The sequence below is a fragment of the Telmatherina bonti genome, assembly GCF_933228915.1.
Source record: "Telmatherina bonti genome assembly, chromosome: 21".
Taxonomy (NCBI): domain Eukaryota; kingdom Metazoa; phylum Chordata; class Actinopteri; order Atheriniformes; family Telmatherinidae; genus Telmatherina; species Telmatherina bonti.
The window spans coordinates 20,225,271-20,252,313 of NC_136630.1; the positions used below are offsets into that span (position 1 = coordinate 20,225,271).

A 27,043-nucleotide genomic window follows, 5' to 3' on the forward strand; every position below is an offset into this window, starting at 1 on the left:
TTGCTAAAGATAAAGTTATATAAGATATTATTTACATTGAGATATAAAAGTTTATACACAGTGGCAATAATTATGCACCGTGAATTGTCATTTTTCTTTTTTATCCAGGACAGCAAACAAGGTTAAATTATGAGGAGAGGATTCTCCCTGAGTTCCTGGTAAACACCAAGAAGAAACCGGTTCATCTGCCCGGAGGACATGCCCACACTGAATGCTTGTGAAATTTTACTGTGCTGCATCTGTTAATATGACAGAAGAAGAGATGAATAAATATTACATATTTTCAGCACAATTATAGACACCGTAGCCCAATAGTCCTAAAAACTTAGTTTTACTTAGGAAAAAAAAATAGGGGCAAATGATTTATTACATAATATTTAATAAAATAACCAGTCAAGAAAAAAATGTATCTATTTATCGAGAGGACAAACCTCAGTTGTTTCATTTGGTTGCAATTAAACATTTCCACCACTGGAGGACACTATAGCCAACTTTTAATGCAAGTTAAATGAAAAACAGTCTGAAGGTCTTACCTTGGCCTGTTGAAGTGCCCGTCTCAGACCTATATTTTCGACCCCCTTTGTGAAAGCAGTTTTCTCTGGAGCCCCTTGTAACAAAGTCTGTGTGTGGGAGCAGAGAGCATAAACTAAACCATTGTGTTCATCAATCGAGGATAAAACTGTCAAACTGAATCTTGGAAAATTGAGGCTAAACCTGAATGCCTACCGTGTTTGATTTTTTTTATTTTACTTTGTATCTCTACAATGTTAAATTTAAAAAATGACATGATTTTCCTCAGCAATAGCACTCAGGGTATTCTGTCAATGTATTCAGTGGTTCATCGTGCCATTTTACAGACACAAACCCTCATCTGCAGCACATGTTAAAGGATGCTTGTTTGGCTAAAATAATTAATCTCCCAAACAATTTCAATAAAATAAAGCACCCTTATTCACCTGAGAGTTTCTGTGAGGATGTTATTAAGTTTCTATAGGTGTCCGTACCTGTATCCGGCACAGCAAAGCATGATGCAGGCCACACACTGCTGCCATAGATGAGCTCTCAACGTGAACCTCTATACTCGTCAAGGAGTTGTCCTTCCCTGTACTGTCCTCCCCAACATTTACCTGGAGACCAAAGAGGCTTTTCATACTTGTATAATACAAAAGATAAAACATGAAAAAGAAAATTAAATTAAATTAGTTCTGTGTTTTATAATGAATCACCTCTTTTGCAGTCAGTTTAACTGTGGCTTCATTTGGACAACGAGCATGGACCACTGAGCTGCTCAAGTCAATCTTATCTCCTTTTTGAGCGATCTTAACTCCTCCAGCCGCTCCAGACAACAGCCAATCAAGTAGACTAAGGCAGATGTTTTGATGGGCCATCTCTGCCCCTTTGGGGTCGAAATCAAAGCCTTTTGACTTCAGCGTATCCCTCAGTAACTCTGATGACATACATACACTCGCAGAATAGCTCTCAGGCTTTGAGGCACCTTCTCCCCCTCTGTCCATCCCTCTGCTGCATCTGAAGTGGCGCGAGTTTAACAAAGCTTGGACGCCAGATCCCATGAAGCTGCTGGATTGAGATATGGCCGTTTGATGAGCCGCTGTGGGGCTGATAACGCGAAGGGTGTGCAGCCAGTCCACTGTCAGGGTGTTTAAGGGCAAACTAAAACAACTCCTCTGTAAATCAGGGAAAGCTGCAAGCCCCTCTTCTCCTAAGAGAGCTGAGAGTGAGAACATGAGCGAACAGTTCATGGTCAGAGGGAAGGAAGTCTCACCTGCAGCTGCAACTGGAACTGGCAGAGACACTTCTAACGTTTCTCTTGGATAAAGATTGTGGAATGAAAATGAAAAATTTGTAGAAGTTGTTTCCTTTTCTGTGGCTGATGAGCAGGACAGAGGAGAGATGGCGATGCAGAGTGTCCAGCCTTGTTCCAGGACATAAGGACTGGAATTATCCAGGATGCATGTAAGATTCAACGTGTCTTTTTGAAGCAATCTGCTCCAACTTGCAGTGGCGTGACATCTGATTAGCTTCTCCTGAACAGGACGATGCTCTTCAGTATTTGTAGAGGCTGTCAGGAGGAAACTGATACCGACCACTTGATTCAGCTTGCTTAGAATTTGGTTTTTGGATTTGATGGCTGTTTCCAGAACCGATGCTCTAAAAGGACAAAAAAAGAAATAACAAATACTGTTTCCAAAAACATATTAAAGTTACATAAAGCTCATTTGCATAATATACCTTTCACAAACGTCACCAATGGCAGATAGGAGATCCCTGACATTACGGCCCTCCTGTGAGGAAGAAAGCTTGGACAATCCTTCATCTGGTCTTCTCACAGGTAAGCTAATCCTCTGGAGCTTCCCTCTGACAGACAGCCCGAGCAGCTGAATTTCACCTGATGCGTAAGAACAAATCAAAGATGGGTAAAAAGACGAGCAAAAAATGATGTACCAGCAAATAAAATGGTGCATAACACAGTTCTCTTCACTTGAAGAGAAAATAGTGAAGGATGACTGGCAAAGTCATTATCTTTCAGGTCATTTAAAAAATAAAGTTTTAGATAGGTGATCAATCATTCTGTTGCGGCTCTGAGGCTGTGGGGTAATGTGCCTTTATGTTTGACTGATTCCTTCTTTAGATGTTTTCAAATCATAAATGAATTAAAAAATTCATCATATTTAAGCCAAACCATAAAAATGGTTAGATCTTTTTTTTAGCATCTAATTTATAACTGCTTACATGCAAGTAAGTGAAAAAATTAAAGAATTTAAATTAGTCCCTACACTTTTTTCCACAGCTGTGGTAATTGAAACACAATGGCAGTGCTCTGGTAAGCCTGCGTAAATGCAACCTTTTCTCACCTGCAGCATTGCATGTCGGTGCAGCCAAGGCAACAACTCTGCACACATTTAAGCTGCTGGGACTTTGGAAGGTGGTAGTTGTTGTTCTGGATTTTTCTTCATTGTCTTCACTACCTGGTGATCCCTCTGACAGTTTCAGTTTCAACAAGTCTGAACCGGTGCTGTAGTAAACAGAGTTTTTATCCACACACACACATTTCACAGGCCCTGATACACATCCCTCAGTAAAACAAGCCACGATGCCACCTCTCTCTGGTCCGCCTTTGTCAGTTTTTATCAGGACCATTCTGCCCTGTTCACCCATAGCTATCAAACACTGTGCAGGTCCTGGATCTGTCCCCATAACAACTGATGCTCCAACAAAGACGACTGGCTGTTCCAAACTGTAGACAACTCGAAGCCGGGTTCCTGGAAGACGCAGAGGGAGGAAGCAGAGCCGTCCATCTGGCAAACCGCAAAGAATAACCGGTGATTTGGCAAGAGCCGCTTCAACCCCAAATAAAAGTTTAAAGAGAACAGGCTCAAGTTGAAAGTGGCCATGAGCTGAAGTTGCATCAGACGGGGATTGTGTTACATCACCAGAGTGGACACAAACTAGCACAGGGGTCCTTGTCAGTCCAGTCTTTGATTCACTGATGCCCTGTACAACAGGTGAGACCATTGGAAGACTGAATGAACTAAACATCTCATATTCACTGTGTTTGGATGGTATTTGTTGTAGAGTTTTATGGAACGTCAACAACCAGGATTCATCTCTCTGACAAAGGACCAGAAGCACAGATCCAATGAGGAGCAGAGCGGACACTCCATCTGTGCCAACAACAAGAAGCTCAGAGGAGATTTTCATCACAGTTGGACTAGGACATGGAGAAGCCGAGGAGCCTTGAGACCTACAGACATAGAAGCATTTAACAAATTGAACAACACGTGGGTAGTTCTATTCCTCACAGACAGGAAATTAACATAAATCCAGTTGCTGCATATGAAATAAAATATAACGCTCCATACCTGGGCAGCAGAGAATCTAAGTTTACACAATAAACTCCACTTGTACATGCCAGAAGGATGTGCTTCTTGTCATGGCTCTCAACCACATCACTCACAGGACCTGGTAGCTGGAGGACGACCTGCAACAGTGAGAATAACATTGGATCATGTGGATAATTAACCAATCATATTGACTTCATTAATGGGGAGAGGAAAGAAAAAAAAAACACTTTAAAACACACCCAAACAAAACAAGTTACTCACCCTGAGTTTTCTCTCATGAGTACTGAAAATATAAACCTCGTCGCTGCCAGTAGAGACAAAAATATCTGTCCCCAAACCATACTTGACTTTCGGCGTATTTAATGTTCCCAAAACGCCGAATTCAGTCCAAGTCTCAACAACACATCGTCCTTCCATAACAACAAAGTTGAAGGAGAAAGGGGGGCCCTATCTGAGCACTTACTAAACAATCTAACTGCTAACAGACTGCAGTGTTATGAGGCGTAAACCGGCTGCTACCGAGCAGGTTGCTGACAAAATGAAAAACGTGACAAGTTTGAACTACATTACCCATGGAAAACCAGATTTGAAAACAAGCGGGAATAAAGTCGCAGGACGGTGGTTATAGTTTAGCATTCAATGTTCTTTTACTGAAGCTCAAGGACAGTAGCAAATGGCAACCCTGGGCTAATTTAATTCGTATAATATACTTTAAAAGTAAAGTCAGAGTGCATTTAGTCGCTTTATTTCCGCACACAATCACAAACGAACTTGTAAATAGTTACACGAAGAAGAAGTAGGCGACCCTCATGGTCTGTAAGGACCAATCAAAGCAGCCGAAGTGAACATCCGCCGAAATTTAAAAACGCCCTCTGCGCTCTTGCTGTTGAAGGTGACAGATTTTAGCCATAGCCCGCATACGAATACTCATTTAATTAATTAATAAAATGGAGCCGTTTAACGAAGAGGATATTAAGATGTATTTCTATGAGAACAGATTAAAAACTTTCGAAGGTTGGCCATTTGACGAAGGTTGCGCGTGCACGCCCGAGAACGTGAGTGGAAGTTTAAAATGGTTGAGTTTTGCTTTTCTTAGCAAGACCTGCTAGCAACACAACAGAGCTGTAAATAAAAACCACTGCCCTGCAGTTGACTGTGCCTTTTTAACACAAGTGTAACGCTAGACCTTAAATCTATTAAATAAACATCTGTCAGGTTAAAGATTACAGTTAAATATGCATATCCTGCGCCTCAGAAGAAAGCTTAGCTTGACGCCACTGTATTTACTGTGGTAATATATTTGGGGCTGCGACAACCAGTGGTATGGAGGTCTTTCTTTGTTTTGTTTTTTTAAGATGATTCCCTAAAATATTTATTCATTAATTCCTAAATAAAAGTGCATCGCAAACTGGTTAAAAGTTTTAGCATAAATCTTGTAGTTTGTCCCGATATTTATGTGTGTGTGTGTGTATATATATATATATATATATATATATATATACACATACATACACATACATACACAAACAATAATAAAAGAAATAAATAATTTAGGATGATCTGTTATCGCCTCTTACCAGTTTAATAGATGAAATACTGAACATGTACGCATTCATGTGAAATTAAAACATGTACAATGTGGAATTTAGGAACTGCATTTTATCTTGAACGGTGTTTTCAGTAGGATATTACCTTCTGAATAGTTCATGATAAATTACTAAGTTTAAGTACATCACTTCAGTAAAAGTAGTTTATTTTCAAGCAGTGGCAAAGTTTAACTAGTTTTTCACAGGTATTTTTCACAGGTTTTCTAGTATTTTAATTTACTTGTTAACTGTTCAATCAATGAAACTGGCTCATAGTCTTTTCTTTCTCAGATATGTCTCTTGAAAGTTTGTTAACTAATGTTTCATTTACAGGTTAATTAGGAATATTTTGCTGTATTAATGATTTGACCTACCAGATGGCAAATGCTTTGCTTCCCTAAGAAGAAATCACAACATAAAGATTTTCAACTAAATTATATAATAAAATCTAAGAAGTACTGGACTACTGTATTTTTTAAAAAAAACTAAACAAAAAAAAAACAACAGATATAAAGACTTTTTCTTAGCTTTGTCTCTTAGTTTGCTGAATGAGTGTTTCAGATCAGTCTGCTGTTGTCCGCTCATTTCTTATTTTAGATGGCCAAAGCCGGCTTCATCCACACACCTTCAGAGAACAACCCGGACATAGCCATGTGTTTCTTCTGCCTCAAAGAGTTGGAGGGCTGGGAACCAGAGGATGACCCAGAGTAAGAATGAAGTACAACACCTAAAGTATTAGTAAAAGATTGATATAGTTTAATTGTTTGGTTTAAGTTGATCTTCCTTTTTTTTTACTTACTTGTTTAAACAATGATTTATTTTCTATTGTTCTCCTTAAACATCGTTCACCTTGGCATAGAAATAAAGTGCTTTTACTCAAGTGTAAAGTTCAAATTGAGAAAACTTTATCAATTCCAAAAGGCAATTCATTCACATTAGAAGAAAATAGATAGAAGATAGTATAATGAAATGCACTCAGAGAGCAGTCAACCAGCAACCTCACGATACCAGTAACACAATAAGCAAACGAGTACATGACCCACTTGTCACACTTAGAGTGCCAGAAAACAGTTTGAATTAAAGTGAAAGTCATCGTTACAAATTGTCCTTAGGGGTCAGTACCTTGATGGTTAAAGAAATGTTGGAATTCTAGAGGGCATTTAACATTGTTGACCAGAAAGTAAAAGGAAGAATTCTTTCACCTGTACATGGTTAGATTTGCTCATAACAATCTAAGCATCTGGACTGCTCCCCTCTCCCAGACACAACTCAAGTCTTCCTGCATGGATCTGGTGATTGTGGAGAAGACTAAAACAATACCATGCAGTATGTTTTTCTTTTTAACAGACAACCAGTGTTCCAGCAGAAGTGAAGCCCTGAGAAGTTACATAAAATGTTGATGTAGTTTTGAGTGTCGTTAGCAGATGGACTGGTTATTGTGCTTAACTATTAGTTTTATGTTCTCCACTAAATTTAACAGTGAATCAAAAATTGTTTCCAAATATTTGTAGTCCTGCTTTATTTAGACGTCTTCGATGTAAATCCTGTTGGCTTTATGTCCAACATAAATCATGCTAAAAAAAAAAAAAAAAAACAGTGATCAATGCCTTGGTTTTAGTTAAGATCAAGGAAGTTTTTGTCACATCAGTCAACAAATCCAGGTACAGCACTGCTGTTATCTGACAATCCTAATGGTTTCCCACAGTTTTATTTGTCCTTACAGAGTAAATTTGTGTTTGGGACACAAATTTCCTCTTACAGGAGGCCATCAGTGTTATTTTCTTTAGCTCAAAGAACAGTACTCAGCCAATAAGAGTAAAATATTACTAACTAATGACAGATGTTTACTGTGTAAGAGAGAGTTTGGGGTATTAATACAAAGCAGGTCCAGCTTATCCAGGGTAAATTTAGGTTCTCTAGCTTAACAAACCATGACAATGGAGATCATGTTGAGTGGTATCACAACGCTGGTTATCAACTCATCAAGTGAACCCAGATCTTGTCGCTTCTTGATGTGTGTACACTTATGTAAAATGGGTGACGTCTTCAAACCACTTCCAGTCATAGATCAAGACCTGTATATTTATTAATAAAAAGACAAAAAGTAACACTAAATTTTAATGGCAAATTGGGTCAGTAAAGCACACTGGAAGTAACAAAGCACTTCCAGTGGGGGGGGGGGGGGGACGACTGTAAATGAGTGTGTAAATTACCCAGAAGTGAAAACGTAAGAAACTCAACTACTATTAGTTTTTTAGATGACGGTACACTGCTGTGTACCATCGTTCTTGTCTTTGATTTGGTTTGTGAACGCTGTGACCCCCCCACTCTGTGGCAGGACTGTGCATTAGCAGCACAACGCTGATTTTTGGTTGGCTGTGTGTTTTTGCAGCGTTTCTGACTGCATACTTGAGCACTTCATGTTAAGACTGTATTCTATGGGTGCTCACATTAACTAAATTGTCACTACCATCTCCTTGTCACTAGGAAGGAGCACCTATCTCATTCGTCCTCCTGCCACTTCATCACTTTGAAGAAAAAAATAGAAGAGCTGACTGTGGAAGAATTCTTCAAACTGCAGAAGGAAAGACACAAGAACATCATTGTATGTTCTTTTGGGATGCTATAATGTCAAAGTGACTCACTTTAGTAGTGCATAATGAAGTTGGGTAGAGACTTGTATGAATGTTTACAGGATTTTTAACCCTTTAATCTTTCTCGTATCCTTAATATAAAACTGTCTGACAAGTAAATTAATTGCAACAAGATCAGTTCCTTTTTTCTTTTTCTTTTTAAATTAAAAAAAATATAAGATCAGTTTCTTCAACGTAGTTGTGGAGGAAGAGCAGAGCCCAGCTTGAATACTAAATCCTGTTTCATTTCCTTTTACACACAGATCAAGACTGGCAATGATGCCATCACCAAGTTTAAGGAGGCAGCCAAGCTGAGAAGAGCAGAGATCATCTAGAGACCCGTGGAAGAAGAGTGACACCAGAATAGATGTAGATAAATGAGATGGGTGTGTGAGGGAACTGATTATCAATCTTTATGTGCGAAAGTTCAGATGCTAGTGAAAAACTTGTATATTTCATGTTGTTTAAATGCTCCCTGTTTTACTCATTAAAAGTGTTCAGTTTTAAACTGTTATTGGTTTTGGTTTATTTATGGTTCACTTGCACCCAGAGACGAGAAGGGGTGACTTCCGTCATGGACTTTTTTCAGCTTTTTCAGCTGTTAGGAAAAAAGACTTCTTGGTGTTTGAGCCCAAAGAAATGTCCATATGCATGTTTGTTGGTCGTTTACACGCCTAACACACCTCAGAAATGTGAGGATGCATCCCTCTCTGTCATCCCACTTGATTAAAGAGCAAAATGACTGCAGATTTTTCCCAAACGTCTTGCATAAACGCGCCCGCGTGGCGCACAAGTCCCAGTCCCTCCCAGACGTTCAGAAGTAGCACTTTAAGCGGAATATTCTCTCTGTGCAACAGCAAGAGTCTGTTCATTCAGTTCAGGATTGGCTGGTGTCCACTTCTGGATTCCACAGGAAAACGCAACTCTACATATTGTTTTTGCGTGACAAATTTCACGTGGGATAAACGTTTCACAGAGTGGATGACCATCGGGGACACGCTGTTACGCATGAGTTAATCTTTCACCTGAGCAAGATGAAATCCCCCTTTGGCTTTCTGGTGATCTCAGCCGGTTTCTGCGGGATTTTAAGCTTCGCATTTTTGGCGACTTCCCTCGGAACAGATTACTGGTACATCATAGAAATGAATCCCATGAATGGGAGCGACTCTTGGGACATAAGTTCCCACTCGGGATTATGGAGCATCAATGAAGGTAAGCTGCAACATTCCCTAACTTTGGGGCTCAATGTGAGTTATAAAAAATGACATGGAAGTGCTGGGTGCTTTCTACCTGTTTGTGTTACATCCAGGCGGCAAGACGCACGCAGAGTCCATTGATTCTTTTACTGCTAATTACTCCAGATACTCTGAGACTGAGCAGCGCTTGCTGAGTGAGTCCCACTTCCAGCTTTAATGAAACCGTCTGTTTTATTGCCAAATCCCCTGCTAATAAAGTTTCAGCGCACGGACAGTCATAATTCCGCTGATTCTCCATCATCCATCTGTTCATGTCCCCCAGAAATGCACAGCGCAATAGTTGTGGTGCTCCCCCTCAGCCTGGTCCTGCTGCTGTTTGGAGGCATCTGTGGTTTGGTCAGTTCCTTGGCTCAGAGTCCGCTCCTCCTCACGGGCACAGCCACCTACTTCTTCATCTCTAGTAAGTTCTAGATCCCAAGTGCTCTTATTTTTCCTTCTTCTTTTTATGTTTTTCTTCCTAAAATGCCATGAAGGGCAAAACTCTGGTCCTCCTGGGATCCCTTTTGAAAATACTCTTTTTACAACCACCAGATCAAGTGAAATCAGTTAAAAACAAAAGCATTTTTAGATCTTTACTTGCAAAAATACTTAAATTTAGTCTGCATTCAGATTCAATTGTAGTATTATTAAGACATGAGCCGCTGAAAGAAGACTTCATTTATTTAATTATATGGTCTTCAACACAAATAAAAACCTTTAAAGTCAACAAATACTGTGAATCACCAAGTTTAAATAAGTCTTCATCATTGTTTAGCTTATTCCGATGGGAAACTGAAAAGTGATATAAAATTACAACATAACCAAACTGATATATTTCCCTGTTTACTGGTTTAAATGAGAACATACTCAAAATGCTCAGTTTATTCTGCAATTAACACACTAATGGATCTCTGGAATGGTATGAAAGTTTAGAGAATTTTTAAATGTACACTAGCAAAAAGAGAATGTAATGAAAAAGCTAAAAGTTTCACTTATGTTTCATTTACTCCTCTTTCATGGTTCCAAAACTCTGTGAAAGCATAAGCAGATGTGTGTGAACCACTGTGTCTATGACAAGAGTGATAAAATTACAATAAAACAAATGTTTTATTCTCAATAGAACAAAGAAAAACAAGTTCAACTTGAGCATGAATAAACTTCCTATTTTATGGATTTCCAAGAAATTGCTCGTCTTGAATCCAGTGGGAGTGACGCCTCCACAGTTATGAAATAGAAAAGAGCTGAAAAGGTTAGAGGTAGTAAAATGAAGCAGTTGCAGCCCTGTTACAAGTCATTTACAACTAGTCAGTAATATGACTCGGTTAAACGAAGCGCTTTAGAAAGACAGAGTGTCTCTAAAGAGTTTTTTGTGTGTAATCCACAAATGCAGGTTTAAATTGCAAAGAAGTCATATGTGAACATATCGAGAAACACCTGCTCTACATCCAGACAACATAGGGAGGTCTTACATATTCAGCAATACCTAAACCGTATACTGCATCTACTGCAACAGTAGGGCTTCACAATAGAGGGGTAAAAACATGAAGCATGCCACAAAAAAAAAGACCCAGGAATGTTGAGTAGCTAGAATCCCACATAAAATCTGAATATGACAACATTAACCTCCTAAAGGTCCAAATTTAGTCAGTTTTCAGATGAGGAGGAGTTACACACTGGTAAACGTTGCCCTGTCCTAACTTTTTTTTCCATTTTAATTGGGCTGGAACAGTCAGTATAAAATGGAAATCTGAAAGACAAAGAAAACGGTAAGAAAACTGCTTCAAGGGTTTTTACAGGAACTAATCTAAAACTGTTTGACTGCTTGAGATCTTCAGTAAGACTTTACCACTGATGACTGCCTCTTGTCATGAAAAAACACCCGCCAGCTGTTGGGCATGTGGATGGATTGATCATGTTTTTGTTTTGATTTTCTTTTGTTTTTTTTCATTTGCTTTGCAACCTGTGGCACAGTGAATAGTGATTGGTGGAGGGATGGATGGATTTAATGTAATAACAAAGCAAACTATGAAAAAAGGACTTTATATCAAAAGGACATTGAACCAACATCTAAAAACTCCCAGCCGGTCCTTTCAAGGGGAGTGTAAGTCACAGATTTTGCCATGGCCCTAGGTCTCAGTTTTCAAAGAATCTTTGGATAGACCTCAAAGAAGCTGGGCAATTAAATGAGGCAAGAATTTCAAAGAAATAGATGCCTTTCAAGAGAAGAATGGATTAAAATACCCAAACAAAAACTGAAAGAGTATTGACTGCCACAAATAATGTTTTCAAGTTAATCTGGGGATGCAGGAGGTGGCGTGACCTTGTGGGACAGTCCACCAATGGGTTTTGTGTGGATAGGCCTGGCGTGGCACCTCAAATAACAATTCACTGTCTTCTGTTTGTTTATTTTTCTTCAGTTTTTATTGTCATTTGCTCCTTGATTATATTTAGATATATCTTTGAAAGTTGACATTATTATAAATCCTCCCTTACCCAGGTCATAAAACAGACACAGACCCCGGGCATTCACACATGTGACCACAGAGACTTCCCCTCTCCCCCTGCACACCCCTATGCTGAGGTAGCAGAACTGAGTTACTGGTGTAGAATGATGCTATTTCCTTGCTTTTACTTCTATTTCCTGTTTCCTTCTTTGTACCTTTTTAATCATCCTTTTGTTTTTACTCCTTTGGTGTTAATTAGTAAGTTTTTCTTTTTATAAAACAAAAATTGTTTGCAAACTACAATATTTACTGAATAGTTTACTAAATACACAATGTAGAGTTGCAAAACTTTTCATTGTGGCTCTTTTTTTTCTTTCCTTGAAGAGATGCACTAATTTTTGTGTGTGTGTGTGTGTGTGTGTGTGTGTTTGTATGTGTGTGTCAGAATATCCTTTTCTTGCAGGGCTTCACTTGAAATCACAAAAAGCCAAATGCTAGCATTTTAATATCCTGAAATGTTCTTACTTTTATTATTGTTTCCGCGATCACTCGACCGCTAAAAGCGATAAGGTCTGGTATACCTTGAGAACACAGCAGTGTTTATTCAAATCAAGCCTTCTATGTCCTTAACAGCGCTGCTGTAAACTACAGGGGATGTAAAAATACAATGGACCAGGCTAATTGGTTGAAGGAATAAACACACAGGGAAATGTGATTAAAAACAAAAGGTTTCATTCACTAAATTGTTCATACATGTTCAGGTAGTCTTTTCTTTTCTTTTTTTTTTTTTTTTAAAGAATATCCATATTTGGAAATGAATCAAGTCATTCTTAAGCCTTAAAGAAAAAAATCTTCAGAAACAGGGACTATTATTCTTTATCATATTATTAAATGTGTCTTTTTCCATCATAAACACTGTAATCACTGGATACATTTCTGTCCTCTTTCCTTCTCATCAAGAAACTTTTACCTGGAAAAAATAACGGGCACAACACAGAGGAGCTATCTGGTGCTATACTACAAATATAAGAAAGCTGACTAACTTGTTAGTCTTTCGCAGCAGGAAGAAGCTAGATGAAGGGATTATTTCTTGTGTTAAAGATGCTTGTCTGATCCAAATCAAGATAATGAATAAGAATATCTGATTGAAATCTGACAGAATAAACTTAATCATGGGGGAAAACAAGAAACTGTATTAATAATATCCTCCATCAGCATGGGCCTACATGTCATGTTCCAGTCTACTGAACTTGTGTGTCTAATAAATTATATAAATTTTGGTTATTGGTTGAGTTAAACTAATGTTAACCATGTTAAGGCTGTTATGGCAATCTGGATATTTACAGTAATCAAATCACTGTTGTACTCATAAACCTGGCACTTGAACATCTGGCACACTTTTTTCCCTGGATCTCTTGAGCAATCTCCCGCCAACGCCTTATGACCTCCATAAAGAGGACCTTGTGATAGACAAACACTTACTTTAAAAAGACTCTTTATAGTCTCCTTCTAATAAGGAGCACATGGTAATGAGTGGAATGGGATAAAGGCTTGAATTAGATTGCAGTCGCCTTGTGAACTTGTTGACTGTCCAACTTTTAAAATAACGCAGCAGCCCTGCTGTGCTGCCCCTCATTCGGTTATATTCTAGAGAAAGTGTTAAAGACTCAGTGCTTGAATAGTATCTCAGTGCGTCCTCGATAAGTGTGAATAAAACCTTCAAACCTGAAATACAAAAGGAAAGAAAGATTGTTCTGGAAGGATGCATACATTTAAAACCACACATATTTAATGGGTTGGTTGTAGATGGAGATTAACCTCATAATGATTCATACCCACATCAAACTGGGATTTGTAATGGATTTTTTTTCTTTTTGTCAATCCAGATAAGTTTATTGTGGCATGAAAAGACACAAGTGTCAAAAGTAGAAACTGAGCCAGAAATGTTAATAATATGTCCTGTTTTCTCCTGGGTTTTTTTTTTTTATGAAACTCATGGCTGGTTATCGGCTTCCTCCATCACTCTGCTTGTCTTCTGTAAAATCTTCAGGTCTTTAAGGTTGGAAATCTTCCCCTGCTACCAAGTCCATGTTTTCACACCTGCTTGATAGCAGTCCAAATTCCTTCTGTAGGAATCCTCATCAGTTTCTTGATAAGGAATTCTCTCCAAATGCTGCACACATCTGGTCTCTATTGGCAGCAACTTACTCCACCTGGACAAAGACAAATGTGTTTACTGAATGCAACAAAAAACGTGGATTCTCCAAATACAGGGACAAAGCTTTCTTTTAGCAAAATAAAGTGTAATCAATCAACCCCACCAAACAGCCTCCCTACTGTCAGAGTGTGAATTTACACAGTGACAGCCAGCATCCTTCTTGCACTGCAATGAATTAAAAAAAAATCAGTGCACTGCAAGCTTGTGATTCAGTGAACTTAAGTCCTACAGCCTTTACAGTGTCTTCTTTGTATCCCATAATGTCTGGAGTTTGTAAATGAACACAAATCAAATTGGTTACAAAGACAGATAAGTCACTGCACAGCATCAACTGGCATTCAAGATCAAAGAAACATGGCAGCAACTTAAACCCTTAAAGACTGTCATTCTCTCAGGTGAGTATAGAAAAACAGATTCCATCCAAGAGGCAAGCAGGTGTGTTAGTCAGTGAAATATTCTATGAATACAGTCTTTCGGTAACTAACCACAAATGTTCGGGTCTGCATGCCTCTACTGACAGTTTGCTGTAACTTTGCTCGAAACTTGAAGCAAAAGTCAAGAAACTAGCTTTTTTGTCTTTTTCCAAAAACACTTAAAGAACTACAGAACTTTGGCTGATTTTTTTTTCAATAATATGCCTTCTGATATAAGGTTAGCATATAATCTGGCATCTATCTTGCATCCTATCTGTACTCTGACTTCTCTTTACAGAGTAAAAGTTGACGTGTTGTTTACTCTCGTCTCATCGCTTTCTCAGTCCTTTTCTCTCTTTTTCTCTGAAAATATCTTCTTGCTGTTATTTGATGAATCAGACATAGTGCACGATCAAAACTGGCATTGTATTGATATCCAGTTACTGGTGTGAAATGATGCAACAGTGAAACTAAGCTGTAATGTGTGGTTCCAGGCTGGAACCCAAACTGTGAAGCCTCAACAAACTTCTGGGCAATGCTGGCTCGAACAATGTAGATGATAAATCGCACTATGCCATCAAAAACAAATCAGTAACACATGTTCTTATGGTTAGAAAGTTATGTAGTGCTACTTTAAACTGACATAAACATAATCAGACAAGCTAAAGTAGTTTGGCTTGTGCAGCTAACACTGGCAGTTTTTAATGGTGACATGAGTCTGCAATGAAAATCTGGGATAAAAGATTATAATGTCAGGTTTTTGGGCCGAACGTCACCTGGGGGCTTTCTGTGTGGAGTTTGCATGTTCTCCTTGCACATCTTTTCATGTACTCTTGTTCACACTCCATAAGCATGCATGTTAGATGAGTTGGTGTCCCTAAAATCTCTTTAAAAGTGAATGTGAGCAGTTATTTGTTGTTGTGAGGTGACCCTGTGGTGGACTGGTGACATGTCTAGGATGTACCTTGCTTTTCACTTTGTAGAAGGTGGAATAGGCTCCAAACCTGCATTAGAATATGGGGATATTGGCAATAGATGGTAGAAAAAAACTGGTGCAACATGGGAACTTTCAATTAAGAAACACAACATAGAGCAAGTGATCAAGAAACAGTTCATAAATAAAGAATTTCTCAGTGATAACTGGAAAAAAGCATACATACTTTAGGACAGAACAAAACTTCAACATAAAGCCCCAACATAAAGCCTCATGGGTATTTTTCTGGGATGCTGGGATGAGCTGTTCCATTGTTTTCATTGTCTTTAATTTTTAAGTGGTCTGAAAATGGAGGATTTCTAATATCATAAACCACTCAATGTGAAAATGACTACATTAAGTTAACCCCATGTTTATCAGTATTTATCTCCTCTGACAGGTTCAACATTCAAATCATAATAACAGTAGCGGATAGTGAAATCTGGCAACAAGTCTTTTGTAGTAACTTGGTAATAATGATACATCTTTCTTTTTTTTTTCTTTTTTTTTTTTTGTTCATCAGCTGATTGTTTTTATTGCTGCACATCCTGACAGAGATGAAGACATCACCATGCTGCTGGTTGGCTAAAAGCTTGCAAAACAGACCAAATTCCAACCCAAATAAACTTCAGCTGAATCATAATACTAATGTCTAATCTGTCCTCATTCAGTCCTTTCAGTCATTTCCCATCTGTCTACTTGTCTCTTTCCATTGTTTTGCTCTTTGCAATGAAGTGCCTTAAAATTTAAGCATTAGACACTAGATTCCCAGTTTGTTGCACCTCAGTGTGTAATTCCAATAACATTTTTATTAGTCCCACCCTGGGTAGCTCCACTTGCATCACCTAAAAGCAAGAGCACGCCAGTCAAAATTAAAAGGGTTTCCAATAGCAACACTGTCAAACGTGGGGACTGGATGTGGGTGTCTTTGTCTGGAGTCTGATCAGGGTGACAGATAACACATGTGTCATTAGATTTCCTGTTTCTGGAAATGACATTTTTTTTATAGCTCCATGAGTAGCTTGGTTTTACTTATCTTTATTCTTCAGCTCTCACTGCGACAAATTTCCGCTTTTATAATTGCAGTAGTAAAATGTCAGCTTGTGCTCGTTTATGTGCCGGAAAACATGTTTAAAATTAATAGACGCCGATTCAAGGGCCACCCTAGTAACACTCTACATACTAGAGAAATGTGGCTAGAAATGGTTAAAACAGAGACTTGTCTCGCTTCCATGTTAACCACTATTAGTTTCCTCCAAAATAAAGCCAGGTCAAGATATGCTGAGCTGAAACAAGGAAAAAGCTTTTTTTTTTTTCTTTTTTCTGTATGATCCATCAGGTCTGCTAACTCTGTGTGGCACAACCCTCTACATCATCTACTCATACCAGGCCCTGGCGGAGACTGAGAGGCAGGTGGGACAGGAGGGTCTGGCCTATGTTCACACCTCCTTCGGCTGGTCTCTGGGTCTGGCCTGGCTCTCCTACGGCTTGGAGCTCCTCACCGGAGCGCTGCTGCTCATTGCTGCACAAATAGCCAAGCAGCAGGAAAGCAATCCCACCATAGCCTGACTGGTCTCCTCCCATCATGAACCTACACTGTCCAAGAATAGGACTGAACTGGGAGTGAACTTGGGGGAGAGGGGGATACAGCAGTCCGTACCTTTTGTCACGTGGGTCTGCTTTAAGACAAGTGAACAAGTTGCCAAGGATCTGGAGGAAAACAAAGGCTTGACTGTTATTGGGACTGATTTAGTTAAGTTTTCTTTCTTTCTTTTTTTTCATGTAATATTGCCTCAGATTGGAGATGCAAGGAAAGTCCAGAGGTGGACCTGTAGTGCGAGTGAAATTTGACCAATTTCGCCCTCTGGTGGTGTGAATTGAAGTTGCTGTTCCTCTGTTAAAGCTGTCCCCAAACTGACGGTTTAATATTGCTTTAATACTACAGACACATTTTTAAGCTGGCATTATTTGACTTAAACATGGACCATTTTTCATGGTAAATGGTAAAAACTAGACTTGTTGCTTATGCATGCTATATGTATTGTGTAGCATATTAAGGTATTAGTAACATATTGTACTGGTAAGCCTATTTCTTTACGCACCTACAGCTTTGGGTTCTGGTTACTTAATTGCCCATTTCATTGTTTAACAGAAATTTTGTTTTTGGCAATTAAAAACTATACATTTGTTGTTTGAGCCTTTTTTTTTTTTTTAAATTAATCAATCCTTCCTTAAAGCTCTGCTTTTAATCTTTTGTTATTTCAGTTCTGTGGCCGTGCGATGTATGGACATTGCATCTGAACATTTTTTATTATGAAAAGGTCATTTTGCCATACAGTTTGTTTTGTGCTAAAATAAATTTACACCAAAATAAAGATGAGCTACGACTAAAATATTCTTGAATGTAAATGTGGTCAGACATGGATGGTGAGGTTTTTAATTAGAAAAATGCAACACATACATTGTTAAACAGCTTTTAAGATAAGACAGTGTAAACATCCTGCCTCTGTAGGCAGATTTATTAATAATAATCAGATTGTTTAGCAGAAAATAATATAGAATGTGTTAAGCCACTAAACTTTGTTGTGTAAATCACAACAAGAGCAAAAAAATTTGTGGGAAAAAAGGGTTTTGGCCAAAGCAAAAATATCATGCATCTCAAATATTTGGAGTTTATTTAAAAACATGAATACTTTTGTTCTCTTGGCTTGAAATTCTTACACTTTGATAAAAAAAAACAAATAAAAAGACAAAGATGCTTTGATCAGTCTTTTTTTTTAATAAGATGACAACTTTCATGCTCATTCACAAACATCACATAACTTTTAGATAATAACCAACTAGTATCTTCATTGATACGTTAAAGCAGGCACAAATCAATTCATGAGCTCAATCAGGTCCTTCTGGTGCTGGAACAATTAAAGTCTTAACAAATAGATGAGAATTACATTCACTACATCACCAATGCTGGAAGAAAGAGGCCACAGGAGGTTCATCATGCTGTAGTTGTGTTTTTTTTTTTGTTTTGTTTTTATTTTTTAATTAATCAACAGCACTCGCTAGCTCAGACATTCCTGTGTTGCTTGCATCCATGGTTAACGCCCCACACTCCACTTGCCACGCAATGATTTTAAGCTAAATGGTTTCATGCAGCTGAACTGATAACATGACATTAAACTGAACAAGCTATCTGAAGGCAGATCTTTAAGGCAAAGTGATCCATCACATTTTGGTGGGAGGGAAAAGTCTGTGAAAGAGTTTAAAATATTTACAAACTTCAAAATAAGACAATTAAATAGAATGTGTCAAGAAAGTAAACTTTATTGTATAAATTACATGTAGTTCCTTGTGGCAGAGGTCAGGGAAGACCCTCCATCATGTTTTTTAGTTCTTCCAGATGAGTCTGACTAATGATGAGCCTCTTGGATGATGACTTGAAAGAGAAGAGCCAGTTGTTGCTTAAGCCTAGCAGAAGTTATGACTGGATCATTCTTAAGGCCCCATTAAAGTCTGGATATCTTTAACATTCCTCTGTGTTGACACTCACCTCCACCAGTTGGACCACATCAGATTTAGATACAAAAACAATCTGTCCACCTAAAGTCCTGCTGTTTTTCTGCCACAGAGGAATCAGTTCTAACAAAACTCCCCTCACGTCTTGGTGCTTCTCCAAGGATTCAGGAACAGGAGGAGGATATCTCAGCCTGGCAAGCATACCTTCCCGGCAAACAGCAGTCCCACAATGGTGAAGAATATGGACAGTATGAAGAGCACATAGGAGGAACCCACCATTGTGCTGTTGGGCAGTTTATATGGCTGCCCTCCAACCTGACTGATGTAGAAGCCCATTGGGAATATAAGAGCAGCCATGCAAAACAGGACCACTGTAACAAAAAGAAACCAAACAAAAACAGGAGGGAGACGTATAAGCACCCCTTCTGAACCAGCGATGCACGACAAAAACTTATATATTCCACAGAGGCTCAGTTTATGGGGAAAATGAAATGATTTTTATTCTAAACAGAATGTCTATACATCCTCACTAGTCATTTTATTAAGTACACATGTCAATGGCTGGTTAATACAAACTACTGATCAGCCAATCACATAACAGCAGATCAAAACATTTATGGAACAAGATCACTTGCTGGAGTTCAAACTGAATATCAGAATGAGAAAGAAAGGAGATTTTTGAACGTGACATTTGAGCCCACATTGGGTCCCTTAGTACCAGCCGAATACACTTTAAACACTACAGTCTACCTAAGTACTGCTGCGGACCATGTTTATGACCACAGTGTAGCTTTTTCTGATGGGTACTTCCAGCAGGATAATGCACTATATGACACAAAGGTCAAATCATCCCCAACCTGTGTGTCAAATGGATGTGCAGCTGGCAAATCTGCAGCAGCTGTGTGATGCGATCATGTCAATATGGAGCAAAACCTCTCAGGAATGTTTCCAATACCTTATTGAATCTGTGGCACAAAGAATTAAGGCAGTTCTGAGGACAACAACGAGGTCCAAACGATAGTAGCAAGAAGTACTGAGTAAAGTGACCAGTGGACGTGGAGTCAGCTAAACAGTTAAACAGTTCAATACGTTGAACGATGGTTAAAGGAGACTGGGCGATGGCGGTGACATCAGCTTATGGCAACAAACTCAGATTAGCTCAAAGCAACATAAAAATGATTTTGAGGTTTAAAATTTTGCAGCTCTTGTTTTTAGTTTCAATATCTTCTGTTTGCAGGCCAATCCCCAAACACTTGATTAAACAGTAAATTTTAAGTCAATTCTGATGTGGAAATTGATATATGTGGGGAAACTGTTTTGTTTACTTCTTTTATTTCAGGCACAGTTCGCAGCTATAGGGCACAAAAACACTTCTATTATTGTTAGAAGACTTCATTTTCAACACTATCTTCTACAACAACACTGTTTATCCTTGCTAAATAAATGATCATATAAAACTCTGCTCCACCTTGTTGGGATGTTCATAACAACCACAGAGGACAGGTAGCTTAATGTCAAGGTAACTCTTCACTTACACTTCTACTTACATGAATGCTGACTAACTGGTCGAATAGCGAAGCGATCGATGCTTTAAACTGAAAGTAAATTATTTAAATGATAAACTGAAAGGTTTTTAATAACTCTACAAACAGTAGATATTGCTTTAATGGAAGCTCCTAGATTGGCATGAAGTCAAGAGTCAAACTCAGATGATGGTTTTAGAGTGTCTGTTTTCTCTTTGATGACTTAAAGTGGACTTGAAGTTTAGTCTGAACTGCTGCATCGCATGCGTCCACCATCTCTGCGTCTATCTGCAGGCAAGTGGGAGTAATCATGTTTGGAATAATGGCAGCTTTTCATTAAGGGTGATAAACTCAAAAACTGAAAATGTACTGACTTTGCCTTCAACTTTAATATCTTTATAAATGTTGAAGCTGCATCAGACTCAAATGTTAAAAGTAAAACCAAAAGAGAGAAAAATAACATCTTTCAATGATTTGATTCATTTGTGAATAGCAATTGTGGATCAATCTATCCACAAAATAAAAATGACAGATTTACACACATCCTCTCTCAATCCCTACACTTTAACAGGAAATCTGACCTGGTGGATTGATAAATAATCATCCCAGACATTTTACTGTAACTTTACTGTAACCAAGCTGCTCATTTTCAGAAAAGAAATAAATTCAGAGCTGAGCTGCAGTGTGGACATGCGTGAGCGAGGAAGCCGCCGGGAGCCGTCTGTGTTGCAGTGAATACCTACTCCCTGTAAAGGCGATCCATCGAGCGTAGCGAGTCGCCTCTGTATGCCAGTGTGACATCACCAGCAGCCCACAGGTGACGGTGAGAGAGATGATCCCCAAGATGATGAAAAGAAGTGTGGTGATCCACTCGAAGGGAAGCTGCGGGGGGAGACAGGTCCGATCCCGGCCGTGGATGGTCTGGCACTGCCGGACCAGACCCATCGTCTGAGAGCCTGTGTGAAGAAAGGAAAACAGCGTTTTAGCATCCCTGTAGCTTGGAGTCTGTGTTTAACATGACCTAGACCTATTTGACAGGAACACATGACATTGTTTGTCTCTTAACTGACAAGCAGACACAGCCTCTGATGACCTCCCAGTTTCCTCTATAGGGGCTGGGGGGTTAGGAACCTGTTGGTATGGAAACAAGTCAAAACGCTTGTGCCAGGATAAGCAGCAGGAATTTATCCCCACCCACAATGATTAACTTGTGACGTCAAACAGGGTCAAGGCTCTGGCATGAACCACCAACAGCACGTTGCGCACAGAGCAGTGGAAGTGGCCCCCTGACTCGTAAAGCCTCGTGGGCACGGAGATTTCAGGTAGGTGGGCTTCTGCCTGCAACAGAGAGCAACACATGGAGCCCTGCAGAGACTGCATCTGCTCGCCTCTTGCTTCCAATCCCAGCACGCAACATCCCGAACAATGTACCTCACATAATGAGAATGGAAAAAGCACATAATGAAATCCTCCCACAACGTCATTTATCCATTTGTCTCCCCGTGTTTTCTTTCTTTCCCAGAATTATCTCCAGAGAACAGTTCGTGCACAGCAAGAAGACACAGGAGAGAAGCTTCATACATTTTATGCTTTTATAAATTCAATCAGAGCAATTTAAATCCACTGAGTGCAGAATTAACATAACCGTCACGGTGGCTAAAATTAAAATATCACAAAGAGTGCAGGAAAAACAGCCTTCAATTTGGATCCAAATTAAATAAAACAGATGGTGTTGGAAAAAAAAAGGGATATTTAAAGCAACCAACACCCCTCACTTTGCATTTTAGTATTAGATGTCTGCTTATTCCACAAGACAAAAGTAGAGAAAACATCTTAAAATTCATTTCTACATATTTAGTTGGTGCATGATAAAGCTGGAGTTGTTGATCGTGGACACAACTCATGAAAAGGCAGAACATCTACACAGGATGTCATGTTTCTCCGAAACATATCCCTTCATACCACAGGGTGGGGGACAATGTAAACAGTACATTCATTTCCCTTCAAACTCCAAATCAGATGACCAATGTGTTTCTGGTTCTTGCCATTCTGGAAAGTGGCTTTTTTCTTCAGAAAAATATGATTAAGTGAAGCATTTTCTTAATGACAATTTAAATGTAATTCAGTTCCTTGTTCTAGGCTCAAATTTCCAATAAAGTCATCTTAATGCTGTGAGATGACAAAGTAAAGTAAGACTGATACAAGTCAAATTAGAAATACCCTCATTTGATCCGATTATAATCCAGATTATCCACTTAATGGCTGTTGTTGAGATTTAACGTAGCTGAAGAAATAAAGTCGGACAGTAAGTCATAAGGATCTGTTAAAAATGAAAGAAAGAGGAAAGTGAGGAGGATGTTTTAACAGTGTGATGAACTCTCTGGAAAAAGCCTCAATGACTTCAATGTATCCAAATGAAAATCACCAAGATCTTATGGTAGTTAAACTTCCACACAATGACCCCGACTTTGCTGTTGCCAAGGGACCTTTAACAGCTTTCTCCTAATGGTCCAGTGCCAGAGAGGGTACATTTCATTTTTGCTTATCTTTCCCTGTTAATTGTTTTAGTTTCCTGAGTTGCTCTTTTTAATTACATACAGCACTTTGTGGTTGCTTTGTGGTTGCTTTATAAATAAAGTTGAGCTAAGTTATTAGTCCTCTGTTTGATTTTGTGCTTGTGTTGTTCTCACTCATATGTAAGTCGCTTTGGATAAAAGTGTCTGCTAAATGACTGTAGAATAGAATAGAATAGAATAGAATTAGCCTATTCAGGCATATAGCAGTAAACTATCCACAATTCATTTAAAAATGATAACTTTTAAAATACCCCCTCCACACGCACACTAACACACACACACACCTAAGTGTCACTGGAGATGTAAAAAAAACAGAAATACATAACATTTTAACATGTAGTATTAACTAACTACAACCCTCTCACTGAAAATGGATAAACAACCCCCTCCATGATGACTGAGGATACTGAAGGAGTTAATACATTCAGCATGAAAACCTTTTAATCACTGCATTGCATGACAGCAACTTCTTTAGATGGACTTTCAGTGACCACAAAGTGCACAACACAAAACCAAAAAAGGGAAAATGACTCACAAAAATAAAAATCTTCTGAAAAAACAAAAACATTTTTAACAAGTCCTTCTCAGTAGACTCAAATTTGACCTAAAACTACAGAAACACTTTTATTAAATGGAAATTGAAAAAAAAAAAAAAAAAAAAAAAAAGTCTAATTTTGATGTCTTCATGTGTTTTTGGAAATGTTCTTTTTTTTTTTTTTTTTTTTTTCTTTCATTAAAATTTTGAATTTTTTCTGGTTTTCATTAATGTTTTCCCTTTCGATGCATTCTGGAGTGTCTTTGTGTCTAAAATGTGCTAATTTTTGTTGTTGCAGTAAAGCAACGCTGCATCTGTTTCTGACATTAAAACAGCCTATTTTGAACATGCAGAGAAACCAACAAGGAGATTCCAGACAGAGGTGAGCAAAAGAAAAAGACAAAATGAAAGTGCAAGAGACAAGAGCCAAAGTTCAACTGACTTTTAGTGGCTAGAGAGAGTTTAGAGTAGAGACAGAATGGAAAGCGGATAATTCATGGATAACAGCGTCTAATTCAGCTTTCAATACGGAGCGTGGAAGTATGAAAATCTGCCAAAATTTAGCAGTACTTTTATATTTTTAGTTAAAGCAGAGTTCAATTGAATATTTTTGCTGTGTTTTGTGTGCATTTTGATTTTAGAATCAGTTTGTTTTTGTTAAAATATTTTTTGTTTTATATGTTTTGAGCCTCAGGAACACCATATTAGAAAGCGCATTACAATAAATACCTTTATCAAAGTTTACATAAAAGAGAGAACTTAAGCACATGTTATGAAGTTCTCCTTTGAAAAAAAACTATTATTAGACCTTACCACAGAGATTTATCAGTCTAGTTGGAAATTAAGCTGATTTGGATACTGAATCAATCCTGTCTTCATCCATGTCTACATCCAAAATCCAAAGTCAAATAAGTCACAACTGAGTGAGCAGAACCTTAATTCTCCAGATGGAAAACATTATTCTCTCAAGAGGCCTAATTAAAAGTCACACATCTTCATCCCCCCAAACAGCACTTCCTGTTTCAGGTAATTACTCTCGGTCTAATGAGACAGAAACAGCAGGCTTTCAGCGCTGTCATTTAACACCATCATTTACTTTAATGAATGGGAATTAAAACATGTTCCTCTGGACTTCAGTCCACATTTTTCTCTGAAGACTTAGAATATTTGATGCATGATTACATATTTAATTGTTCAACAAGAAACTCTTTAGGAGCTTAATTTGTAGATGAAGCTTTAAAACAAAACTGGTACATTTATCTTTATTTCACGGGGGTTTGTAGGCAAGAACATCGAGGCAGCTGCGCACACTTGACAGCTGTTCTATAAGTTCGCTACAAGTCAATGTTTAGCTTTGGACTTTGCATCTGAATATCAGTTCACTGTCACAACCAGGGAGGCTGTATGGACATAATGCAATATGAAACCAAGGGTGGCTTTGCTTACTTGATAACTAACTTAACATAAAATAATCATGTTCATCAAATCCACCATAGTTTGTTGGAATGTAGTTTCGGGTCCTGTCCAGAACTAAGGATTGTGGACTTGGAATAACAGAGTCCAGCAGACCTTCTGCTCCTCATGTATACTTCAAGCTTTTGGTTTGTTGCTAAATAACAGACATAGCTGTGATAATACTAGCACAAAATCCTTAATCTCCACAAACAAAACAAAAACAAAACAGAAATTCACTTGTGCAGCTATTTTATAAACTACAGATAAAAGACAGATATTGCCTTAAAGTCTGAAAGGCAATGCCTTCAGATTTTTTTAAAATGGCCTGCAAGGAGCAAATTTTCTCTTTACCATAAACTATGCATAACTGGAGCTTTAATGAGATGAGCCATTGCTTTGTTAGGTTCCCTTCTTAAGATCTGAGTTTGGCTTTTTGGCGTTGCCATGTTGGTCTGCCTGGAGACAGAAGAAGCAACATTTGGACAACATGAGGAAGCTAAAATGTGAAAAAAAATATAATGTAGTTGATTAAAGAAAGTGTCACTTTGAGAACTTATATCTATTTAATTACAAAATTATTTCTAAGCTGGTAAACCAGGACTGAAGTAGCTGATAAGACCATAACATTATTGACTTAAGGCTTGTACTGTGCAAAAAAGAAGATTTATGTCATTGTTGCACCAAACTGTTTTCTCTCAGTTAAAAAAGACAGAACAATGTCTTGTGAGGTGTGAAATGTCCTATACCCAGTAGGAACTTTGCTCTGCATTCCACCTTGAGAAAATGAACAAACTTCCTAGTTATTGTGGACTACACAGAGGCCTTTAGACTTTCATGTCAAACACATTGGAATGAAAGTACTGGAACCTGAGCTTATTGGTGATATCGCACTTTAAGGTACTTACATAGGATTTATTTCTGACAGTAGATGGCTTTGTCCATCATTTACAGTGACCACGGTTAATACAAACCTCGGTGTGATTGTACATTACTGTATAGCTAACACCTCCTCATTTGATAGCTTCAAACAACTCAACTCAAACACTTCTATTCAATATCTGTAACAGAAATAAGCCCATTCAGAGCAGAAATATTAAACCAATAATAAAGCTTTGAGTGCTTCCACATGGTTTTGAAATTTAGCAACTCCCTGCCTGCCCACTAAAAAAAGAAGGGTTTTGTTAAACATCCAGTGGACACTGACAAGCCTCTACAGACACAACTTTCCTAAAGGACCCTAATGCACAGCGGTGCATGGTGGTGGTAGCATTGTGATATGGGTATCAGAGTACCCTTTAACACGTTTTCTAATTTGTTTAATGTCTGCTAATCTTTTCACAAACTTTTGCTCTTTACCAGGGTTAATGCCTGACCTGTTGCTCAGTTAGGAAGATCATAAATGTGGTCACCATACCAGCTGACTCTCCTGTGTTGATCCAGTCCGGATTGGCGATGCTGACGATGGCGAAAATGTCTGCAGCGAGGAAGAGACATCCCGATATGACAGTGAGTTTATCCATGTTGGAGGACACAGATTCTGAGTGTCGTGTTGTCACGTGTTTTCTGATAGGGGGCAGGATATTTAAAAGTCACTAAAACCCGCAGCTTGTTCCATCCCGCCAGTCAGCGACGAACCGACCGGTTGGTCTTCATCCAACCCCGGAGGAGACTCGCCCTCTCCGCACGGGCTCATGGGTTACCTAGCTCCGGATGCTCCGCCATCTCAGTTGTATTAAAATTGGAAAACAAGACAATTCCGTTCAAATTATAGTTTGTATACTTCAATCTATGCTCAATTATCCTTGTGTGAAAAGAGCTTCGCGCATCTCGTCGACTTCTTTCCCGACTTTGCGTGAATCCTATCAGCGATCTCCCCCACATGGAAGCGTTTTCTTTCCCCCGGGCGAGCACAGAGGGGAAACGCCGCCTCTTCTTACATTAAAAGCGCTTTTCAGGACATTAAAATTCCCACACATTAAGACTCAACCCCCGACTTCTTACTAATATGAATAAGACTCTGTTCTGTGCCAGAAGATGCTGTTCTCTGTGTGGGAAACTGAAATATCGCCAGTTTTC

General features: G+C 38.6%; 4 protein-coding genes across 4 annotated transcripts; 2 read left to right on the forward strand and 2 right to left on the reverse strand.

Moving 5' to 3' along the window:
* Positions 1–122: 122 nt before the first annotated feature.
* On the reverse strand, positions 123–4,280 carry faap100 (FA core complex associated protein 100; the record flags this gene model as incomplete). The annotated part of the gene is made up of 8 exons (XM_079260596.1): positions 123–239; positions 534–620; positions 1,005–1,127; positions 1,227–2,169; positions 2,251–2,407; positions 2,874–3,763; positions 3,882–4,000; positions 4,125–4,280. The coding sequence occupies 8 exons, from the start codon at positions 4,278–4,280 to the stop codon at positions 123–125; spliced, it is 2,592 nt and encodes an 863-aa protein (XP_079116722.1).
* Positions 4,281–4,810: 530 nt separating this feature from the next.
* On the forward strand, positions 4,811–8,417 carry birc5a (baculoviral IAP repeat containing 5a; the record flags this gene model as incomplete). Its single annotated transcript, XM_079261272.1, has 4 exons — positions 4,811–4,918; positions 6,047–6,156; positions 7,937–8,054; positions 8,346–8,417. 4 exons carry the CDS (start codon positions 4,811–4,813, stop codon positions 8,415–8,417), a joined length of 408 nt encoding a protein of 135 aa, XP_079117398.1.
* Positions 8,418–9,116: 699 nt separating this feature from the next.
* Positions 9,117–16,934, forward strand: tmem235b (transmembrane protein 235b; the record flags this gene model as incomplete). Its single annotated transcript, XM_079260599.1, has 4 exons — positions 9,117–9,294; positions 9,392–9,472; positions 9,601–9,738; positions 16,705–16,934. 4 exons carry the CDS (start codon positions 9,117–9,119, stop codon positions 16,932–16,934), a joined length of 627 nt encoding a protein of 208 aa, XP_079116725.1.
* A 2,130-nt stretch (positions 16,935–19,064) lies between these two features.
* On the reverse strand, positions 19,065–26,513 carry LOC306771568 (modulator of smoothened protein-like; the record flags this gene model as incomplete). Its single annotated transcript, XM_079260759.1, has 3 exons — positions 26,382–26,513; positions 21,145–21,357; positions 19,065–19,249 (listed from the first exon to the last, which is right to left on the reverse strand). Exons 1-3 carry the CDS (start codon positions 26,485–26,487, stop codon positions 19,065–19,067), a joined length of 504 nt encoding a protein of 167 aa, XP_079116885.1. The 5' UTR covers positions 26,488–26,513.
* Between the last annotated feature and the right edge of the window lie 530 nt (positions 26,514–27,043).